This window comes from Helicoverpa armigera, chromosome 9 (genome assembly GCF_030705265.1).
Source record: "Helicoverpa armigera isolate CAAS_96S chromosome 9, ASM3070526v1, whole genome shotgun sequence".
NCBI lineage: Eukaryota > Metazoa > Arthropoda > Insecta > Lepidoptera > Noctuidae > Helicoverpa > Helicoverpa armigera.
Window position 1 is genome coordinate 1,953,178 of NC_087128.1, and position 21,543 is coordinate 1,974,720.

The following is a 21,543-nucleotide window of genomic DNA, read 5'->3' on the forward strand; positions in this document are numbered from 1 at the left end:
CTTGGTATATTTATATTTGGAATATAATCTCTAATAAAGTAAAGTATTGTAAATTTCCCAAGGCCTTTCTCTAATGATCCAACCTATACCTACAAGTTTCACTCTAGCCCAAATTACTATCATAATACCCCAAAGCTAAAACACATGCATACCTTGAATAAATTACTTCCACTCTAAACACCAGCGTATCTGCTCACGTTACTTTAAAATCGCTGCACCCCACGGGTCACAGTCGGGGGTCTAGGGTGCATGTTGTGCCCCCCGGCGCCGGTAGCCACGAATTTACACTAGCACACTAATTGTGTTTGTCTGTAAGTCGGTTATGTTACTTGTTAAGGTTTTTTGAGATTAGGAAAAGTGATAGAAATTATTTAAGGGTTCGAAATACTAGTTTTTAAGTGAGATAAAAATTATGTATCTATAATTATTTTTAAAAGGGTAAGTATCTGGTGTATTTATGGCCGAATACTGAAACGCCAATTGTTTTTAAAGACTCCTAAAGAAACATAGTCAACAACTTATTCTTTGCTGCTAAAATATCATTTTTCTGTTACACTTAAATAAATTGCTGCTATAGAAACAACACACCTTATTGTTCACCATTTAATCTGTGACTTATTATAATATACAACTAAATATAGAACATTTCTTAAGCCTTATTTTACATGAAAACAAATAATGTTGACAAAGAAGCCACGCAAGGTTGCAAGGTTGAACTATTTTAGGCCGGCTTGACCTACTACTAGCCAAATCCGATTACGTCTTACTATAGGTACAAGTGTACTACTTAGCACATAATTCTCTACTTTAACTTCGGTACTTACATACCCAAAATATTTTTTATACTTGCTTGTATCCGCGGTCGCGTCCCGTTGAAACTATCTACTCTTCGTCTACATAAAATGTAGCCTGTGTCACAGAAGGTAGTGTAACTTCCAAACAGTGAAAAAAAACAAATCGGATTGGCAGATTCAGAGCTTATAAGATACAAACAAATATTGTTTCCTCTTTATTATATTATTTTATTATTGCTGTTGACCAGTGCCCATTGTGTCCAAACTCGTTCAAAGAGCATAATCATTATAATTCTCTCCCATACCCCAACACTGAAAGAACCACCCATAATTCTGGCAAATCCATACAAAATCTCCCTTTTACGTCATTGGCAACTAAAAATGTTGCCATAATGACACAGTTTGTTACCACTGGCGCCGCCATGTCGGGTAAATTATCTTATATAAGTAGGAAAAAGAGGAAAACAGCTGTAGATAAACAAACTAAGTTCATGCCCCATTTAAGTGATGACCTATTTGGTATGTGCATCTGTTATTTTGTTGGACATTTTCTTTCCTTATTATGGATAAAGATAGTTTTTACTTGAGGTTCTTGTTTGAACATTAGCTACTTATGTAGTGATGTTGGGATATTAGTAACATGTTGTTTGTGAACTACAGTGCTAGTTTATTTCAGTTTTTCTGGAACAGTAGCTTTCTTGGTCAATATCTTATGCTTGCTTGATCGCTTTTGATTAAATAAGTTAGTTTTAATCGAATGTTTTTTTAATTGGAGTGTGACTCCCGATTTTGTCAACCGACTGTTTCCATATAGGTACTGCGGTTCTACGATCCTTCGAAGATGATTAGATTCCGGTGATTGGACTGGTTCCTCTCGGTCTTTTTCCTACCACTATCCCTATTACTTTCAGAAATTATTACTGTTTCAGAACAGTTATAATCAGAACAATCTTACTCAATCTAACCCATCTAAACAACACAATCTGAAACCATCTCTAACTGCCTAAAATCCAAAACAAAACAACAATACCCAAACGAGAATTCCAAAATAATTACCAGAGCACAGCATCTGCGTTATTCGGAACGTAACCGCTGCATTTTAACTGCAAGCAAGTTATTCATTACGGGGCTGGCAGAGCTTGAGGTATCTTCATAATTACGTTAGCAGCCCGCCATAGTTGCGCTAACGAAACCAATTAGTACGTGTCCTATGTTATGCGGGACGATAGTTTTGCTTTAGTAATTTATTTATATTATTTTCTTCATAGGAAAGTTAGGATAAAGTAGATATTTCTATTAGGTACTTTGAATAGTGCGTTGTATGTTTAAGTTACACCTAGATATCATAATATTAGGTATGAATAAGAAATGTAATAACAAAACAAAATTCACCTCAGTAGGTAATTTTACATATAACAAAATGATCTATCTTACGTTTAGCGACCACGATCAATTCCAACATACACAAAGAAAATGGCCCAAATTCGCCGACAACATGAAAGTCCGATTTTCTTAAAACAACTGTTTACTTTGAAAATAGATCGTAAACATTTTTTAAAAGAAAACTATCGTTTATTTTGTCGGTACACTTTGGATTAATACCTGTTCCAGAAAATTATATATCCAATAGCAAATCAATCCAGTCAAGATCCCTTACATCAAACTACCCAGTTTCGTATAACAATGCACACTCACACAAGGTAGCTATTAAAGTCACAGGATGCTAAAGTCTGCGCATATTCCAGCGATAGGATAATCCGGCTAAATTGCACAGTGGCGCCATCTATTAACCAAACCGGTAGCTCCTATGAATTATTGATAGTATAGTTAATAGCTTGTGTATCGGTGACATGGATTAGTTTAGACTTTAATAAGTTAGATTTTGGATTATGGCTTTGGAAGCAAGGTTATTTAGTGACCAAAGTTGGTTTATACATATACCTCTATATCGATGGTTTAATGTCAATTTATTGCCACGAAGACTTGTCATTATTCATTCCCGAACGTCCCATTGATTGAAGTGAACTTATCTATCACTTTCTCTCTCATTTCAATACGATATTTACATACTTACTGCTGCTCAAAACTGCGGTGCGCATCGCAGTTTTGTGTGGAAACCCTTATATCATAAATGCAAAAGTAACTCTGCCTGTCTGCCGGGTATACACACCAAACTACTGAACCGACATACATAAATGTCGGTTCCTTCGGTCTTCCTAGAGCCGAGGAAGGAGAGTTATTATCCGGTTGTGGGAAGTGGTACCGTCCAAAAATAATTGAAAATAAAATAGCAACATACAAGCCATAACATAACCAACAAAACACCAAACTCCAGTTATATACAGAAGTAACTTGCCCCCAACAACGACGCGTGACCGAACAAACCTAATGATGTCTACACTGCAGGCCATGATTAATGACCCAGCTTTAATTCTAGTTATTGCCGTAAATGTAATCACTTCGGTGAAAGCCCCTGCCTTCCTATACTTAGGAAACAATGACTATTTTCGGCATCAACGCGATTCAGATTACTGAAAACCATTTATCTTGTGAATCGCGAATTTTGATGTAACTATAGTGTAATTGTTAATTAGTGGTTTCGCTTGTCATGGTGGTGTGGATAATTTAATTAGGTTAAATGTGTGTGTGATTTGCTAGTGTCAGTTTTGTGGTCGTCATAATCTGGGCTATATCTGTGTTTTAGTCACCATATATTTATTTATTGAACAAATGTGTCGTTTAGCTGGTATATTATTAACTAGCTGTTTTGTCGCTGTTTCGGGAGAATAGTGTAGCTCTCCTCTAGTGTAAGAAATAATTTTTAAAATCGGTTTAGAAGTTTCGGAGCCTTTAAAAAGAAAAAAAAAAATCCTCCATATTGAAAAATATTATTCTTCATTACATTGGTATAGATAGATATAATCATATTGTCTTTTACCTGTTGTACAAAAAACGATTGCTATAACAAGAAACACAAAGAAACCATTTGACAAATAGTAGCTGCTATGCAAAGGGTTGTGATTTATGCTCAAACTTGTGCTGTTATTACCAAACATAAAACTAAGGAAAGCGTAATAGCTAGCCGGTGATTGATATCATAAATCAGTTTTATAAATGGTCAGTTTTTCTTGCACTGACGTGTAAGAAATGCTATGAAAGCTAGTGATTCAACACTGTTTTTTTACGCTTTCTGTACAAGTCCTGCAAAGGACCAGAAAACGGTAATATTGAGCTGTTATTTACGTCGATATTTACAGAGCTACAAATATTTACGATTGAAAAATTAAACCATCCAAGTAAAAAAGTAAAAACTTCAACTAAAGAGTGTTAACAAAAAAATACTTAAGCTTAATAGAATAAACTGAATATCAATGGAATCCTGTAAAACTCGACGGTTCGATGGGAATCCAATCAAACAGGCACTTCACTTTAATTACCTGATCTCATGAAACATCTGCGGTTCCATTGGAAATTCAAAATATAAATTAATTTTACTAAATTAAGTGCGCAGGCGGTTAAATGGCAGCTCTTGGTAAATAATTCAATGATGAAATAAACGCACGTTTGATTTGCCCCTCAATCACGTGGAATTTTAATTAAAATGTCGGTTTTGGAAACAAACATACGGATATGTTTGTTTCTAGATATCATACGGCAAACAAATAGGAAATATAGGTTTGTTACCCATCATACTTTTATACAAATAAAAATATATAAAAAGTTCAACGAACTCCAAAAAATCTCTTTGGATAAAAATAGGTACCTATACAAACTTTTTTACATTCATTATATAAAAAAAAAAACATTAAACCATAAAGCATTTGACAGATGACGTCCAAAGTGTTTCAAAATTACATAAATGGAAATGATTGTACACGTTAAATTATTCAAAATATCAAATTATTAATTAAAATATTCACCCGAATATCTTTTGTAAGTATTACTCCATTTCCCTCCAATTCATAAAATGCCAGTCTAGACTTTTCCACGTAAAACCGTGCAGTCATAATTATAAGCATGTCCAAATTGAAAGGGCCCAGCCATTCAAACCTAACCCTTTCATTGCTTATCAACCGCGTGTTGTTTCAGACATACAGACAAACAGATTCGTTGTCTCGCCCTCACTTGATGACTAATGAAAACCTCACACCGATTTCATGCCACTAATTATACACTTTAATTCTGAGCAGTTAAGATTCAAAATCCTTTAAGTTGAATCGAACGCTATCACGCCAAATATCAGTAGAACCGTGAGCGTAAATAGGCATGCCCGTGAATGGTTCTGCGTTTGAACACTAGAGGGGGCGGAGTGGGTCAATTCACACTGGTTTCGTTTGTTGTGAGAACTCTGGCTTAATTAAGAGTGTGAACGATGGTCCCTTTTCGGGGATATTTTTTTAGTGAAGCGGTTCTGACGACAAGAGTGGCCGTGACGTTTTGATGAGTGAGACTGAAAAAATATTGCTGTGGGCGATAGGAAAGCTTGTTTTTTTCCTTTAAGGCCGTCAAGTTTATTATTAAACTGCGATATTACCACGCCTTATTTATGGAGGAAATATAAACAGATGGAAAACAAAATTTGAATAACGGGAGAGAGATTCGCGTAAACAATATTGTTTACTTCGTCCGGACTCCTCAAAACAGCTTTTAACTGCCTCCAAAAATGTTTGGGGCTGGTCTTGAAGGTGACGCTTGTTCCAGGCTTCTGCGGCGCACTATCAGAGCCAGCTGTCGAGCTTGGGCAGCGAGAACGACCGGCTGCGCAGTCAGCTGTCCACGCTCTCGGCAGGGCTCGGCGCGGGCGACCACGAGCGAAGGCTCGACGATGTGGCCCAGCAGGTCGTGCGAGCACTGCTCTCGCAGAAGGTGAGCCTAACTTGCACTTACAAGGCACAGATACGAAATGCAAGTCGATACGTGATGACTGTCATACTAACCCGATACTGACTCACTCTTTGGAATGCAAAGATGTTGCAAGTCGAAGCGAGTATAAACACAGATGAGCACAATAATAGTACGTAGGTCACCAAAACAATACGCACTCTAATTATAGGTTGACAATTAAGAGTTATTTAGTAGAACACAACAAGTCTTTCCTCTACATTCTTAGTTGTGGTCCATTTTAATGAAGCCTTTTTTAATTCGCTAGCCTTAATGTTTTAGTCACTCGATGAGACCAACCGGACGCGTCCCTCACAACATTAAAATAAAACAAAGCAACAGTCCGCAATGTTAATCTGCAAAAAAGAGGAATGTGTACCGTAATCCCCGGTGGCATTAAGATGCATCCCGGAAATTGTTTTCTCATAATTATAGTCGCCCTTGTATCCGCGTCCGTGGATTATGTGGTGCCTACATTCGCACATAAATCGCACGAAATGGGACACTTCGGCCTTAGCTGGCACCGTAATAATTTCAGAAGGCCTGGCCCACTATAATCTGGGCATAATCTGTCCGATAATGCGACCGTTTGTGTTTAAATCCAGTTTGTGAATGGCCGCCATGTTGTTGTAGTTTTGGCGCCAACTTTCCTGATAAAGATGGCGCCGGTTGCAAGCGACAACCGCTTTTGATTGTTTTTCAAAGTTTGACGCTTCTGTTTTCACATAACGCTGCAGAATTTTAATGACAAACTTTGGTAGTTAAATGTTCATTCACCGTGGAGTGTTTTACTATCGGAGTTCACAATATCAAATATGGAGCAACGGTAATATTTGCGGCTCTAATAATTAAGCGGTCTGCTGAAAGATTCATAATAAGTTTAGTACCTATGGCTGAACCAAGGCATACCTAATTTATTACTCACAAACTGAAATATCTAACGCTTATTACTAAGGTGCTTAAATAATAACTTCTACATTTTCAACAACTCAAATTGCAAATCCCAAATTACTTTAATACAAATGGTCAAGTTTGAGCCATAAACGTAATTTACGAGGAAACTTGGTGCTCTTAATCTCCATCAATATTCTAAATCTATTAGCCAGTCAGCCATGTAAATTCTAGCTGACATTAAGGATATTATCTGGTAATTAACGTCATGTGATGATTAGAGTTGATGAATGCGCCTTTATTGAATTCACAGCTAGATATAGATATGTATGTTATATTGAAGACCTGTACCTCCCAAGTAATTAGAGACATGTTAAAGACGAAAGGGGAAGAGTATTAGTTTACGTTTCACTAATTTTGAGTACGTAAACTTTGATGATGATGTTACAATATTATTTAGGTACCTATACGATACGGCAGTATCTATACTCTACATTGATTTTATATAGGTATAATGTTGTGTTAAATGTCAATTTTTATTCACCCATATAATATGTACTTTACAGTTTTTCAGAACGCTTTAAAATGTACCTATGATTGCATAAAGAAAAAGATACTTTATAATAACACAAATGAAAAGCACATAAGTAAGTTGCCAAGTCTCATTTTTTAAGCCATGTATTCACTGAGAAACAATTGTTTATAAACACTGTTTCAGAAACAAAATCTACGTGTTTCTGAAACAAATCATTTTGTTTCAGAAACATATAATTTTGTTTCTGTAAACACTACGTGTTTATCGAATGTTTCTGAGCTCCCCACCCGTGGCGGGGAGCACAGAAACAAATCAGTTGCGCAACATGTGCATACAAGTGTGGACGCGTGTTTCATTTGTTTATAAACGCCAAATAAACATATTGTAAACATCTGACGGTGTGGACGGCAGTTTCCGAAACATTGTTGCTGTAAACTTCTACGTGATGTTTCAGAAACTGTGTATCTGAAACATTGTTTCCCAGTGAATACGTGGCTTTATTATATAAATGTTTCTACAGTTTTACGCTGTAAGCATAACCGAGCTTAAAAATATTTACAACTCAAAAATGGCCCTTTTGTGATCGAATTACTAAGTATTAATATCAACAACCTCTGTACCAAACAATCTATGCAAAGATTGGTGTACGTATCAGTCGTCAAAATAATTGAATCAACGTAATTAATACAGTGTTTTCAGACAGCCGCCTGAACATTTTATCTTCAAAGAAACTTATCTTCCCTCCCCTCTTCTTAACATTACCCGTTACAGTTAAATCTTACTCCGTCTAACTGTCTCAACGAAAATCACTTAAAATTTATAACTCTACTCCATTAATATTATTTACGCTTTATTAAATTTATTAAAAGTTGGCGAAGTTTTGTGTTTTGCTTGGTTTCTGCATTATGGGTTTAGTTAGAATTTATTAAGTAGAAACTTGGTAGAACATGAGGATACGCCTACTACATTTCATGTCATAAAATTGCCAAAAAGGAAGAGGTTATCCATTCGAATGTTAATACAGATATTGGTTTTTGGTACAAAATTTTGTACATTTTCCTTTCAAATCAAATCAAATACCTTTATTTTCAGGCTGCATTGGCCCATATATATATATACCTTAATAACTAACATACATATTATATTATACAAAATTGTTAGTATATAAACAACTTAAAACTATGTTAGTATCACTTTACTATGCACTATGTCACTGTGCGGTCCTGTGGCACTTTCACATATAATTTTTTTATAATTAAAGATTTATTATTATTTACAAGTTTTCCATAATAAATAACTTTTTTCAAAATTTATGTAACGTAGCATCTCTTTTTAGGCTAATATATGTGCTTCTCAAATACTGAATGTTATACCGCATATTTAAGGTTTACAGTTTCCTTCAACTCGACTAAGCTGCTAGCAAAACTTTATATATCCTGGTCAAAGTTCTAAACTAAACTCAACTTCATCTAAGTTATGAGGGCCGTATCCCGCTAAATCTGCCATAGCACCGTCCAAGAGTCCCCAAAATCCCGAAACATCCTTATTTTGTATCCGTTTTCCCCCTATATACCCCCGTCAATTACCCAACTCGAATTTAATTTAACTAATGAAGTATAATTAAAATGTGCGCGTTTATTTCGAAGACATTTTGACGAGATCCGGTGCGAGGGTAGGTAGAAGTTTCAAAATGATAGCTGTTGAAGGAGAAGTCGTTGTACGTTATTTCGGGATTTTTGGAGGTATTTTGAGAAAGTTTCGTCACCCTACGTTTTGGCTGTACTTATAATTTCGTCTTGTAAAACGCAGCGTCTGTGGTTATCGAAACGCAGTGTTTAAGATCACAAGGTTTTTTCAAAATTATTGCTTCGTTGATGTGGTGTCGCAGAAGTAGCTGCTGAGTGTGAGTTCTAGTTGAGTTCATTGAGTTTGTTAAAATAAAGTATGAGTTAGCTGTCTCAATAACAAGATTGTGTTCCAAAGGTTTCTGAAGCTGTCAAAAGGCTGGCGTTTATATAAACGTAGATAGCAACATCAGAGTAGCTAGAATACCTTAAGTTATATCTACATTTTGCTATAATTAGACCAGTTTATAAGTATCTTAACATGGAAATCAATATTTTTTGTTTGATTATGTACCTACTTACTTCTCCTCCATTAAACCATTGACAGAAAATGTGTTTTTTTTTTATGTTTTGGAATATAATGTACTTTTACAAGGTTGTTATACGCTAAAACCGCGTCATTTGTCTCCAGAGCGTGCGCGAAGAGCTGGGATGCGCGCGCGCCCGTATCCGCGAGCTCGAGGCACAGAACCGCGCGCTGAGCGCCCTGCTCGTGCGCCAGCTGCGCCCCGTGCCGCGGCCCTCGCCCGCCACTCCGCACACGCCGCTCACGCCGCACACGCCAAGGGACTTACAAGGTCAGAAACGGCTCGAAGATCTATGTTACCTCCACTTCTATTTACTGCTACCACATATAATAGTCATAGTCAGTAATATGCTAGTGCCTATTTGGATTGACTGTCCCCTTGGTCCAGTGGTCGCAAGCGTGACTGCTGTGCACGAGGTCTCGGGTTTGATTTCCGAGGCTGGCCTAAATCGCTTTGTGGTTTTTAGACAATTTCACAAAGCAGCCCGTAGTCTGAAAGTTGGTGGTTTGATACACCCGTGCATCGGATAGCACGCTTATGGCGGTCCTGCGCCTGATGACTCTCCGGTCGTGTCGAACTGCCATCCCATTGGGCTATGGGAATGAGGAAACGGAGAGTGGACCTGTATCTGCGCATTAACTGACAGTCCTTAAATCACCAAGAAATATATAAATAATAATATAAACTGTAATGGCCTTACTACAAAAACTTTAACAACTGTTTTACACTTGTCAAAAAAAAATGTGGACCCAAAATGAACCATATGTCAACGTCATAATTTGACATTTTTTTAGACAAGTCTTAAACTGACGTTAAAAAGTTTTTGTGGTAAGACGGTAAATGTCTAAATTCCAGTGCACCTAGTGGACGTCGGTTCGTGCGGGTCTTTAGTGTCGTTCCGCGACTCCCCTCCCCCCGCGCCGCCCGTGTCGCACCCTCACCCCCTCAGCCACGACGACAAGCGCCGCCACCAGATACTGGCTGATATCTGGACTGAATTGAAGGTAATATAGTAATAACAAAGTATGTAATATGAAGAGTATTACATGCCATATAAAATTGTGCAATAAGGAGATTGAGAGGTCCTCGTTATAAAACCTGTCCTTCCAGGTCATAAATTAATTTCATTCTATAAAGTACTATATTTAAGTTTTTTAATGACACATACCAAGCCACGGATAGTATTTAAAGTGATTTTGAACTGTCCAAATACGATCGCCCCCATCATATTTTATACGAGATGAATCCATTTACAAATATTCCCCACACTATTCCAGGGTCTGGAGGTGACCCCGGCGAACCTGGCCCGCGCGCTGTCGGCAGTGGACCCCACGCTGTGGGCCCCGCCCGCCAGACCACACACGCTCAGCCTCAGCATGCCGCAGCCCTCCACCGACCCTATTAGAGGTAAATATTATGTTGACCAAGATTACCAACCTAAAATAATACGAGTTATACTATACGTTTGTACATGGAAAGCTCATTGACCAAACTATGTATTGCACTCTTGATTCCCAAAGTTTTGACAATGAATTAAATGTTATTATAATCACAGGGGACAACAGGTGTACCCAAGTGCAAAATGACTAATGATTTACTATGAACCCAGAAAGCCAGAATAACTAAAAGTTATTAAATTAATTGTAAATTAGAAACACTAAATAAATCTTTAATAATTCCAGGGGACAGTGGAGAAAAAGTGACTGAAGAAGAAAGCGGCGAGGTGGGCGAAGCTGGTGCTGAATCTCCTGAGAGTGGTGCCAAGGATGAGGGCTACTCCACCATGTCCAGCGACGTGCAAGCCGACGCCTCGCGGCAGAGCGACCACGCCGCCGACCGAGCCCTGCCGGACCTCAACGAGGCCTCCGACGAAACCGACAACCAAACCATCGTCTCCATCAACCCTAGAGAATCTCGAAGACACGCAAGACTCCTAGGAACAGATGCAGATTACATCTATTTCCCCATAGGAGTTGCGTTCGCTGGCGTCAGAGGCAGCTACCCTCCCTCGCGACCAGTCCTGCCCTTCCAGCATGTAGTGCGAAGCTTCTCGGATTCCCATCTGTGTTTAAAGCTCATCGCTGGAACAACTTGCCCCACCAGCTGCCTAGACACCCCAACGCCTAGCTCTGGTGTTTTAGTTCTAGATCTGAAACCTGCTCCTGAAAGACCTCTGAGGAGGGCTGCTATCGCTTCCACCACAAGTTCTGAAAGGGTTTCATGGGGAAGCACACTAGATGATCGCGCTGATGGCTCGCAGTACGATGCCGATTATGTCCAACATTGGCTAGAACTCGATGATGCAAGATCAGCGTTACAACAAAGACATAGAGACCTGGCTGATTTAGAATACGATAGGGCTGAACTAGAAGACTGGAGCTTATCACTATCATGTGAAGATCTCAGAGACAGGCAATCCCCGTTTGCCGAAATAACAACACCCGGGCAAATATCACTGTCAACATTACCCAGCATCAGAGAAGATGACGCGTTAGAATTAGAGGAAGATGTTGGTGATTGCCTTTGGAATGATTGTGGGTTTGCTACTATAGAAATAGACGAATGTAGAATTGCTGACGATGCTGATACGTCAGAGAAAAGGTGGGACTGCACAGGTACGCATTCACCTGGAGGCTCGTGGTCTAGTGCTTCAGATGCACCCGATAAAAGATCCAGCACAGCACTGAGTGAAGACGGTGACTGTGCAAACGTCGGCTTAGATTTCACTAGAGATTTCTACCGCCTCGTTAAATATGAAAGCACAAAGAGCTTAGCATCAAATTCGTCCAGAGGTATCCCCGCACAAGATACCAGCAGTCATTTAAGGATCCACGATGTACAGGCAATGGCTTTACAGGACCGAGAGGTGGCTTTACAGAATGTCCTACACTTTATTGCTGAACAGCAGAAATATTGTAGGGATAGAGAAGAATCAGATTCTATGTCGTCGCGGCCTTTATCGGAAATAAGGGAGTTGCCGCCTCCGTACGCGGCGGCAGATTTTGATGATGATTCAGTTGGCCCACGTAGTGAAGTGTCAGAAGACAGACAGAGGCCAGATTCCTTTGGCAGCTTTTCTGAAAATGATTCTTGTGACGTCCTACATGGTGACCGACCCAGGGTTGCCTTCTGTGATACTGTATCCGAGCCACGGTCTACGCCGAGATTCATCGAACGTGAGGACCCTTACGCGGAGTCGGAAGACTTCTTCGACGAATTTTCAAGAGTTGAAAACGCTGAGAACGAAATTGATGAAAGGCATCTCATAAAAGTGCAGAGAAAGAACGAAATTAATAAAAGCATAGATGTGATCGAGTCTGTCGAGGTTGAAGACCAGCCTTTTGCTCCTGTCAAGGAGGAGAGGCCGAGTGATATCGAATCTAGTCGAAGTTTAGACCACAATTCAGCGCTGAAAGAGAATACTGTTAATATTATGTTGAACAAGCAATCGCCGCTTGAGAGGGAAGTGGAGCCGAGTCTTACTAAGTCGTCCAGCTTTCCTTACGTTTGCAACGAAGAAATGTCTTTAGTCGAGGAGGTGTTGAGCGCTTGTCGAAGAAGCACGGGGGCTCTGGTACCTGTTCCTGAAGAGGAAGAGGGTTCGTCTCCTGAGAATGGTTCCCCCCAAATGACTGAATCTAATACAACTAGCACGTCTACGGCTGAAACTGTGATAGTAAGTAATAAGAGCGATGGAGTTAAAGATGGGAAACTGAGGGAGAGGTCTCGGATTCCTACGCTGATGGGCGGGAAGAGGCCACCATCGTCGCCTAGTAGGAATAGGTCGAAGATCCCCGTGGTGGATAGGAATAGGCCTAGCACTGCACAGGCGTCGGTACCGGAACCGATCATTGTGAAGCAAGAACATACGCTGAGTTTCCATGAGGCTGCTACTTCGAAGGATGTTATTGAAGAACTTAATAGGTGAGTCATTTAAATTACTTGTACAAATCAGTCGAGGCACATGCAAATAAATGATAGTTCAGGAGACTTATTTTCTTCCCATGAATAATAATTTTAAAAATCAATCAAGCTAGACTATCAATATGCCAATAAAACATACGATTGATTCGGTTAATTTGATCTAAACAAAGATACTGACAGTCCATTAACGTTACCAAGCCGATTACGACGCAATGTCTGATAACGATAGCAGAGCTAGCGACGAGACAGTCTTTCGTCTTTGCGAAAAAAATAATACAGTAATATAGAATAAACTGCTTTAAAAATGCGGGAAACAGTGTTTTGAGAGTTTACATGTCAGTACACAACAATTTTTGGAGACCTGGTATGCCAAACATTTTAACATAACCTTTGTTGCAATTTTTTGTCCTCTTATCATATTTTTGTTTTAATGAGGTGATGTATGATTGTTTACAGAATGATTCGTCAAAGTGAGGGTCCTACGAGTGCTGAGGGCAAGGCGGACGAGAGGTCTGACAGGCCTCACAAGGACAGCGCGCTGTGGGCTCCTACTGGATGGGTGCATGTCGAGAAAGACATCGACTTTAGTGATCCTAAGGTAAGTTTTGAACACTTTTGTATAGGTGTGGGATACGATTTTTATGAAAGGAAGTAACGGAAATTTTGTGATAGAATTTTCTAAATTTTGTTTGATTTTATTTACTTTTTATTCCGATTCAACAGAACTCTTCAACACTTATGAATTACCTCCCTAATTAAATTAGAGGTTGCAACTTTTATATACTTTTTTATGTAGACTTTCTTGATATCTTCTATCCAAATATCCTATTCTATCTTCTGTCCAAATTAAATAATTTAAATTCAAGTTAATCGCCGTTTCATCAAGTCCTAACGTCCGTCTTTGATACGGTAAAATCAGAGCATTTTTTTTAATTCCACGGGCAAAAAGCTATAAGTTTTAATTTAATCGTATTCTCAAACTATTCCAGGCCCGAGCGAACCTTCTAGACGTGATGCTAGCGTCGAGCGACTCGTCTCCATCATCATGCGGGTCCTCCCCTGCCGAGCCGCCGCCGCCCTACTCCCGGCTGCATCGACTGCACCGGTCTAGGAGACAGAAGACAGGTAAATATCAAGTCTTTGTTCTACAGTAGTAAGAAATCTCCTTATCTTATTTACCAATATTCAGTATTAGTTAGATATGAGACCCCATATTATCTCTGAATAAGCCCCCTATAGTCCCTTTTTAAAATGGTTTTGTGGCTAACTTTACTCTCGATTTCTACCGCCTCATTTGTCAGGTGTAAGTTTGCAATTTGATTACTTTATTTACATAGATATTTACAATGCATAAAAAAAACTATCCTAGTAAAACAATAAAAAAAACACTTGAATAGAAACGTCATACGAATTGATACGAACTCCAAAACGGCTAGAATTTAATCAGTTGGTATACAAATAGAATACTGGAGACAATTTTGAGCCTATATGAGGACTTTAGTTGGGCGGGTGAAATCACAGGGAAAAGTTAGTCCTGAAACCATGTCCATAACTTCATGCATTACCTAATGCATAAGGATATGGATTGTTGTGGAAAATCTTAATGAAAAGAACTCTCTATTACCCTATAGTCAAATGGCTTATTCCCATACCTACGTACCAACATACCTACATCTATGCATTTCAAGAATACACTGCTCCATAAACATATTTAAGAAAAATCTTCCTAATTTTTGCGAATCTGCCATTTGTAGTCTGGATAATTTGGTATCTTTTTATTACTCTTGTACGAAATTATCTTTTTATTGCACCCTCTATAATAGAATTTGGTTCAAGAATAGTTTTTGGTCTTCGATTATGACTTAAAACGTAACGTAAGCGTAAGTTGTCATACACAGATATTATAGTAAAAAATATGAAAAAAGGTTGTATTAAAAAAGTTGCGTCTTTTGGAAGACCATAGACTATGTTCGTATAAAGTTCGTATATCTTTGGGATTTAATTTAGATTCTTTAAGTAATAAAAAGTATATATTTTCACAATCGATTGCAATTAAATCCCAAAGTTATACAGACTATCAGATATTGTGTTAACTTAAATATAAATTTCTTTTTACTTTATATTTTGAATTGAAACCATAATTCAGTGTCATTTTTCCATTTGTTTTTAATCCTGCTTTATTTTTGTTCGACGTTAAATGTTGATTGTTATTACTTCACATACCTTTTTTTTACAATGTAAATGTAAATTATTATGTAGTTTTGACTTTGTAATACCTACTGAACTGCAGCATGGATAAAACATAGGTTGAGATAAATAGAAGCGACTTTTCACCTTTTAATTTGAGGAGTAACATTCACTGTCTTCACCCAACTGTGACAAAACTATAGCCCGTTCTATTTACCTCATCCGAGATTGAACCTCTGTAGAAGCTTAAAATCTACATTTAACGTTTTATCTTGAAACCGCACAGATCTATCATGTAAACATTCAATAGATATACTTTTACTAAAAATATATCTGCATTTATTTCTTTTTATACTTTTAAAGACTGATTTAATAATAGGCCAAGATTATACTTAATACCATAGACCTTTGCGGATATTTGTGTCATTTTCATTTCATGTTGTCTGTCGTCACGTCCACGTCACCCGTTTCCGCTCTCACTCACACGCACCATCTCACTCTCTCGCCTCATTCTCAGTTAGAATGCTATGAACAGGCGAATCCATGCTCGGAACTCAGTCAATCTTCCCAGTAATTGAATAATTTTTCAGTAATTTAAATGTCACTAAAGGGAAGAGACGTTTATCGATAAAATAAATATCGATAGACTCAGTTTCTGCAATCGTATCTCGAAGTTACACATTGAATTTTTTAAAATGTATTAAGTCATTGGCAAAGGCAGAGTCCAGGACCGTAGCATCCTGCTACAAGCTGTTCTCTGCCAGAGCTGAGTTAGTTGCCTGGAGTGGTTGTGTAACTGCGTGTGCGGCGAGCGTGGGGTCGCGTGGGTGCGAGCGGCGCGGCGCGGGCTGACGCGTGTGTTGTCGCCAGAGGGCGCGCGTGTAGAGTAGGCTCAGAGCTCGTGTTGCCGCAGCGGCGGCGCTGCGCGTGCGCGGGCCGGCGGGCGCGCTGGCGGCGCGGGCGCGCGGGCGGCGGCCGTCCATCCTCGGCCGCGAGGGCTTCTTCGTGCGCTACGGCGAGCCCGAGCGCGCCGCCGTGGCCACCTTCGACTTCCTCGACGACCTCTCCGGCGGATCCTCCCCGGAGGCCCCCAAAGACTGTACCTAAATTAGCAATAAAACGCGTCCCAGATCGTTATATTTTTCTATGTCGTTGTGATAGACCGCGGCGATGATGTCGGCGGTGATGACGTCGCCCGGTCACGTTAGTAGTGCAGCGTCGACGACGACCGCGCGATCCGCCGGCTGCAGCTTTTTAGATACTTCTGCTTCGAAATCTAGATCTCTTAGGTGTCGTAGTACTCACTTTGGATTAGTAGGTCTATGACGAGGCACCTAGTCTATTAAAAGAAATTCTTCCTAGATATTCGTTAGTAGGTGTGGGAAGACTAACGCGTTAAAGGCACGGTTGCGATGATAATATGTATAATTGGAAATGTTTAGTTTATACGCGACTGACTCGTTCAGCAATAATATTGAAGTTACTGATGTGTCTCGCGGACATCGGAGCTATTGAGTGATTTGCGCTTCGCAAGAGAAGGCTTCCGGCGAGAGGAGACAGCTTCGAACCGATATAATGTTAATTTGGATCGATTACTTCCTGCGTTAACTTGCTTACGCTTCGTACCAACGACCGACAACTTAGGTAAGAAGACGAAATAATTAATTGACTAAGTGATTGAAAGCTGCGGCCTCGAAGTAATGTGATATTTTTGTATATACTGTAAGTCCCACTTATTTTCATATACATTTAAATGGATTCCTTTCTAACTGAACGAAGCGTTAACGTTGGAACAAGGGTGGAGTTCTGTCTAGCAGAGTCTGTGCACCTGCACGTCACTCGACCGCGTGAATCGATCACTGCTGCCCTTTCACTTGCACAAACGTGTTCACTAACGAATCGGAAAGGGACAGATGATCAATTTGCGCGGTCGCAGCGTAATAATCATAATAATAGGTACTTATGTAAATATCGATTACAATTTACTTATCGAACTAGTAACTACTTATTGGTTAAAGAATAGTCATCTATAACAATCGAATAACCATTTATAAAGATCCATTAAAATCGAAGGGTACTAAAGTATGTTAAGTGTATGTATATAATTATTATGACGTCATCGATATGCTATTTATTTTGTATCATTTGCGTATTGTCGATCTTTTCTGTGTATACTTAGGTACATATCATGAATTTGTATTATTTATTAAGGCAACGATACATTATAATTATTTTTTTGATTAAAATAACAAATCCGATGGTATTTTATTTCAGAAATGTGTACACCATTTTATCGACTTTGCACAACCCTATACTCTCAATAAAATCAGTCGCTACTAAGTACTATGCGATTTAACAACAAAACAGTCATACTTTCAAATGAAAACTATATTCACAGATATCGTCGGTTTGTTATTTTTGTCAAGACAATGGAGTTTCGCTATTACACGGTGTCTGTAAAATTATCCTCTTTGATGCGGTTATGAACCTTGGCAGAAATGTACACTTTAATTATATTGTTATTTTAATGGCTGAACCAAAGCGATTTTACACGAAACATTTTTCGCCGTCACTTTAGTTACGCTGCAACACTGTTCCTTATTTCTTTAATTGGCAATTATTTCATACCCAGCGTTTTTTTAATGGTGAAGAGTGAAGACAATAAAGGAAGATTTATACCTATTATTAATTAATGTAAACGAAGCGACGACTCGATCGATATTATCTAAAATATTAACTTATTTAGTGTAAGCTACTAATGGCTACGATGTAATGCCTCATTTGAAATTTAAAAGACGTCCCTTAGTTGTTTTGGATACACACACTGATGTCTTGCTATATCAAATACGTGTAAAACAACTATATACATGAATAATGGTTTAATACTAATTTATATTCAAATTCTTCTCAAATATATTATTAAAGTAACGAATTTATACAATTGTAAACAATGTATATTATGTAAACCTGATACTTGCAGTGTTTGTATCCAAACAAGAAGTGTAAAATCCTTATTATTGTAAGTTACTACAAGTAAAATTCTTGGAACTTATCAGAATAATCTGAATAACATTTGTAGTTGTATTTAAAGTTGTTTAAAATGTCAGAATGATAATTGTTTTTCAAACGACCAATCCGTTAACCCTTTCATACATTAGTGTCATTGTCATAATATTAAAAAAATGAATAAAAAAAATATCGACTGTACGTCATGGGAAATACACATGTCCATATGTTTAATCGTAGGATCCAAATGGTACTGTGATTGGTAGCTACCACTGAATTTTGGAGCACAATTGGAAATTAAAAAGTTAAAAATGTGGTATTGGCTGGTCATCGGCTGCATTTGTTGGTACATTTTAACCTAAGATATAGGAATACTTGACATAGGTAGGTACTTTGAACAGTACAAAATGTGTAGAGTAACAGTATAATTTAATTATCTACTATTACAGATGGGTTCAATAAACGATTCCGTTCCCAAATTATATGTTTTGTTTCAATTATTATCGCTACTCCCTAAGTCCCTATTTCTTTCCTTGCAAATACTACCTTCCTTGAATCTTAAGTGATAAACATATGATATGTTGACCTAAAGTATGAATAAATAATAGTTTATTACTCTGTGAAACACGTACGTGCACGTAGAAATCACAAAACACTTCAATGTTTCATCATGGAGTTCCAGTTCATAACTTCGGCTACATCATCAGATCAATTCGACAGTAGGTATGACATTGTGTTATCATCTACATACAGATGCCAGTTTATATGACGCTACGATCCTTGGAAGATGGTTAAATGATGGTGACTTAGCTTAGAGTCCATGTAAAATATGTATAATTAGGATTCAAAAGGATTTCTAGGCAAAGGTAGGCTGTAGTCTCGACACTTGGAATTTAATTTTAATAATATGTACATGTTTCTTATAACTGCAGCAATCGGTAATCTTGTAATATTCAATCTTTCAAATTCAAGCCCAACTCATAAACAAATCAATTAGTAGGTACCCATATACCGCGTTCTAAATACCACAATATTCATGCCATGTTAGATACCTTTAAAAGCATGTAAAAAGATTTCAAATCAATACCAACAAGGTCGTATTGTAACTACCCACATGCTCAGTTGCTCTAGCTGTAAAACCATTAACTAAACATTGATAAAAGCTGATAAGAATGTACCTACTGCGAGTGTTGCACTAGGTGGCAATTAGTGCGAAATGAAGTTGATTGCACCTTACACGGTTAGATATTCAATGCTGTTAACAACTTTTGACTCAAAAGTGCCTGATAAGAGGGCATCTATGGGAATCGAAAACCTAGGAAAACTGTACATCTGTTCAGTCCAAATTTTACCAATGATGCTGGTGTCGATTTCTAATGAACCACGTGAGGATGAGTACGTAGGTAATAATAATAGCCAGATAAAAAGTGTGACTCCATATGAAACGACTGTAATAGATGTACCTACAATCACTCTGCTGATCCTTCAATGGACACCTGACTATCCAGTCCCCACTATGTGTAGGCTAACTTATGGACACATATAAATCTGTAGCTTACCATTTGATCGCTAGACGTAATGCTAGGGTCGAGATTTCTGCATTAATCTAGATTTACTCAATTGACATTCATTAGGTACACTATCGCAGATGAATCATCAATGCATTCAAAATAATGTATCTGAATATAATCTAGTTTAGACGCATGCTAAAAGGTCAGTTATTAGTCACTATATTTACACTGCTACGCTGTCTAGAAGTCTTAGGTATTTAGCAACTAATGCATCATATAGTTCTCTCAAAAACCCAGCAAATATTGCATCATAAACTTCTTGTCATCGCGTATACCTAAACTACTTAGGAAACCGTTAAGTACGGAGTAGAAAAAGCCACCTTTTCACATTTAAGAAGATTCCTTCTTGGTTACGAGGGTAGATAATCTAATTTCCTAACTCACCTGCATTATCCAGCTATGTCAGTGATGACTGGTTTTCCGGTATTCGTCGGTTTATCGGATGTCTCGTGGTACGATGAACGTCAGACAACATTTTACAACAATGGTGTGGTATTAGCGGTACAAACTTGAATTGCATAGCGTTCGATGACCTAACTTTACAGTACAGTGTATATTATGGAACATGTACGCCGTGTAGAGACTAAGCTAGGAACTACTTTACAAGTTCACCAGTAATATAAACATTATTTTTCTAAACACGACTGTAGGACCTACTATGAATTTTCACATCATTTTCATGTTCACGTTTCAAAGTGCCTACCTCAACGGTTGTTTTAAAAATAAGGACGTTTTACAAAGCCTCTCAGTTACAAAACATGCACAACTTTGTGTAAATCAAAGCCTGTATTTGCAGTTTTCGATATTGTTTCTTACGTCAGACTCTTAAGAAGGGGTAAACAATGGGCGAACTTGCCGTCCAACACGTAGGTTCGTGACGCATAACAGTGCATTTCTGATAAAAAGTTCTTTATTACGTATTGGCCTTTTTTGTGACTGTGCGGGTTAGTCAGCCTGCAGTATGCGACAGACGACAGAATCTGCGACTTGGATGCTTAAGCCACAATAATGATGCCATTTGGTGAACAAGTTACCTAATAATTACCGAGTAACTCTAAGAGGTTGCTATACTTACCAGCGCAACTAAAACTGACATATTCACAAGTCGCAAATAATAGTGCTGACCAAAATGACCACAAGTTAGGCTGGCCAGATAATTGTGTTTTATTTTTGTTATAGTGGAATGCAGGAATCGGACACGCCAATCGTGTCGTAGGCACCTAATTTTAACAGCTAAATTACCTACCCACTTACCTACCTACATTTACACACCACACAACAAAGTGGTCTACTGAATACATACTCTTTAAAACTAAGTAGGTACTCGTCCGTATTTCATGTTTCCTGTAGCATACCTATAAGCATAATAAACAAAAACATAGCAAGTACCTACAAATTCGCAAAATGCAGTTGTGCTTTTGAGGAAAATCATTTTATTTTTGACTAATTAAACAATACTAATATTTATTATGTTTATTAACCTGGATAGCTGAAAATAAACCATGGTTTGTTTTAATTACTGTGTACAGGAAAATTTCTGTCTCAACTCGAGTGTTGGTGCAATAATTAGGTATGTAAATATCCGTTCGGGCTAATTTTGGT

At 38.3% G+C, this 21,543-nt stretch overlaps 1 protein-coding gene across 7 annotated transcripts in view; it reads left to right on the forward strand.

The window, feature by feature from the left end:
• LOC110372723 (uncharacterized protein) overlaps nt 1–18,852 on the forward strand; it is a 386,544-nt gene extending 367,692 nt beyond the window's left edge. For 5 of the 7 annotated variants that reach the window (XM_049839203.2, XM_049839202.2, XM_049839206.2 and 2 more), the window contains 8 exons: nt 5,496–5,660; nt 9,358–9,523; nt 10,109–10,257; nt 10,531–10,660; nt 10,936–13,177; nt 13,634–13,775; nt 14,167–14,302; nt 16,278–18,852. In XM_049839203.2, the coding sequence (XP_049695160.2) occupies nt 5,496–5,660; nt 9,358–9,523; nt 10,109–10,257; nt 10,531–10,660; nt 10,936–13,177; nt 13,634–13,775; nt 14,167–14,302; nt 16,278–16,471 (3,324 nt within the window). In that variant the 3' untranslated portion in view covers nt 16,472–18,852. Of the gene's footprint in view, nt 1–5,495; nt 5,661–9,357; nt 9,524–10,108; nt 10,258–10,530; nt 10,661–10,935; nt 13,178–13,633; nt 13,776–14,166; nt 14,303–16,234 lie in introns of all 7 variants that reach the window. The other 2 variants (XM_049839205.2, XM_049839204.2) reach the window with 2 other exon arrangements.
• The last annotated feature ends 2,691 nt before the right edge of the window (nt 18,853–21,543 follow it).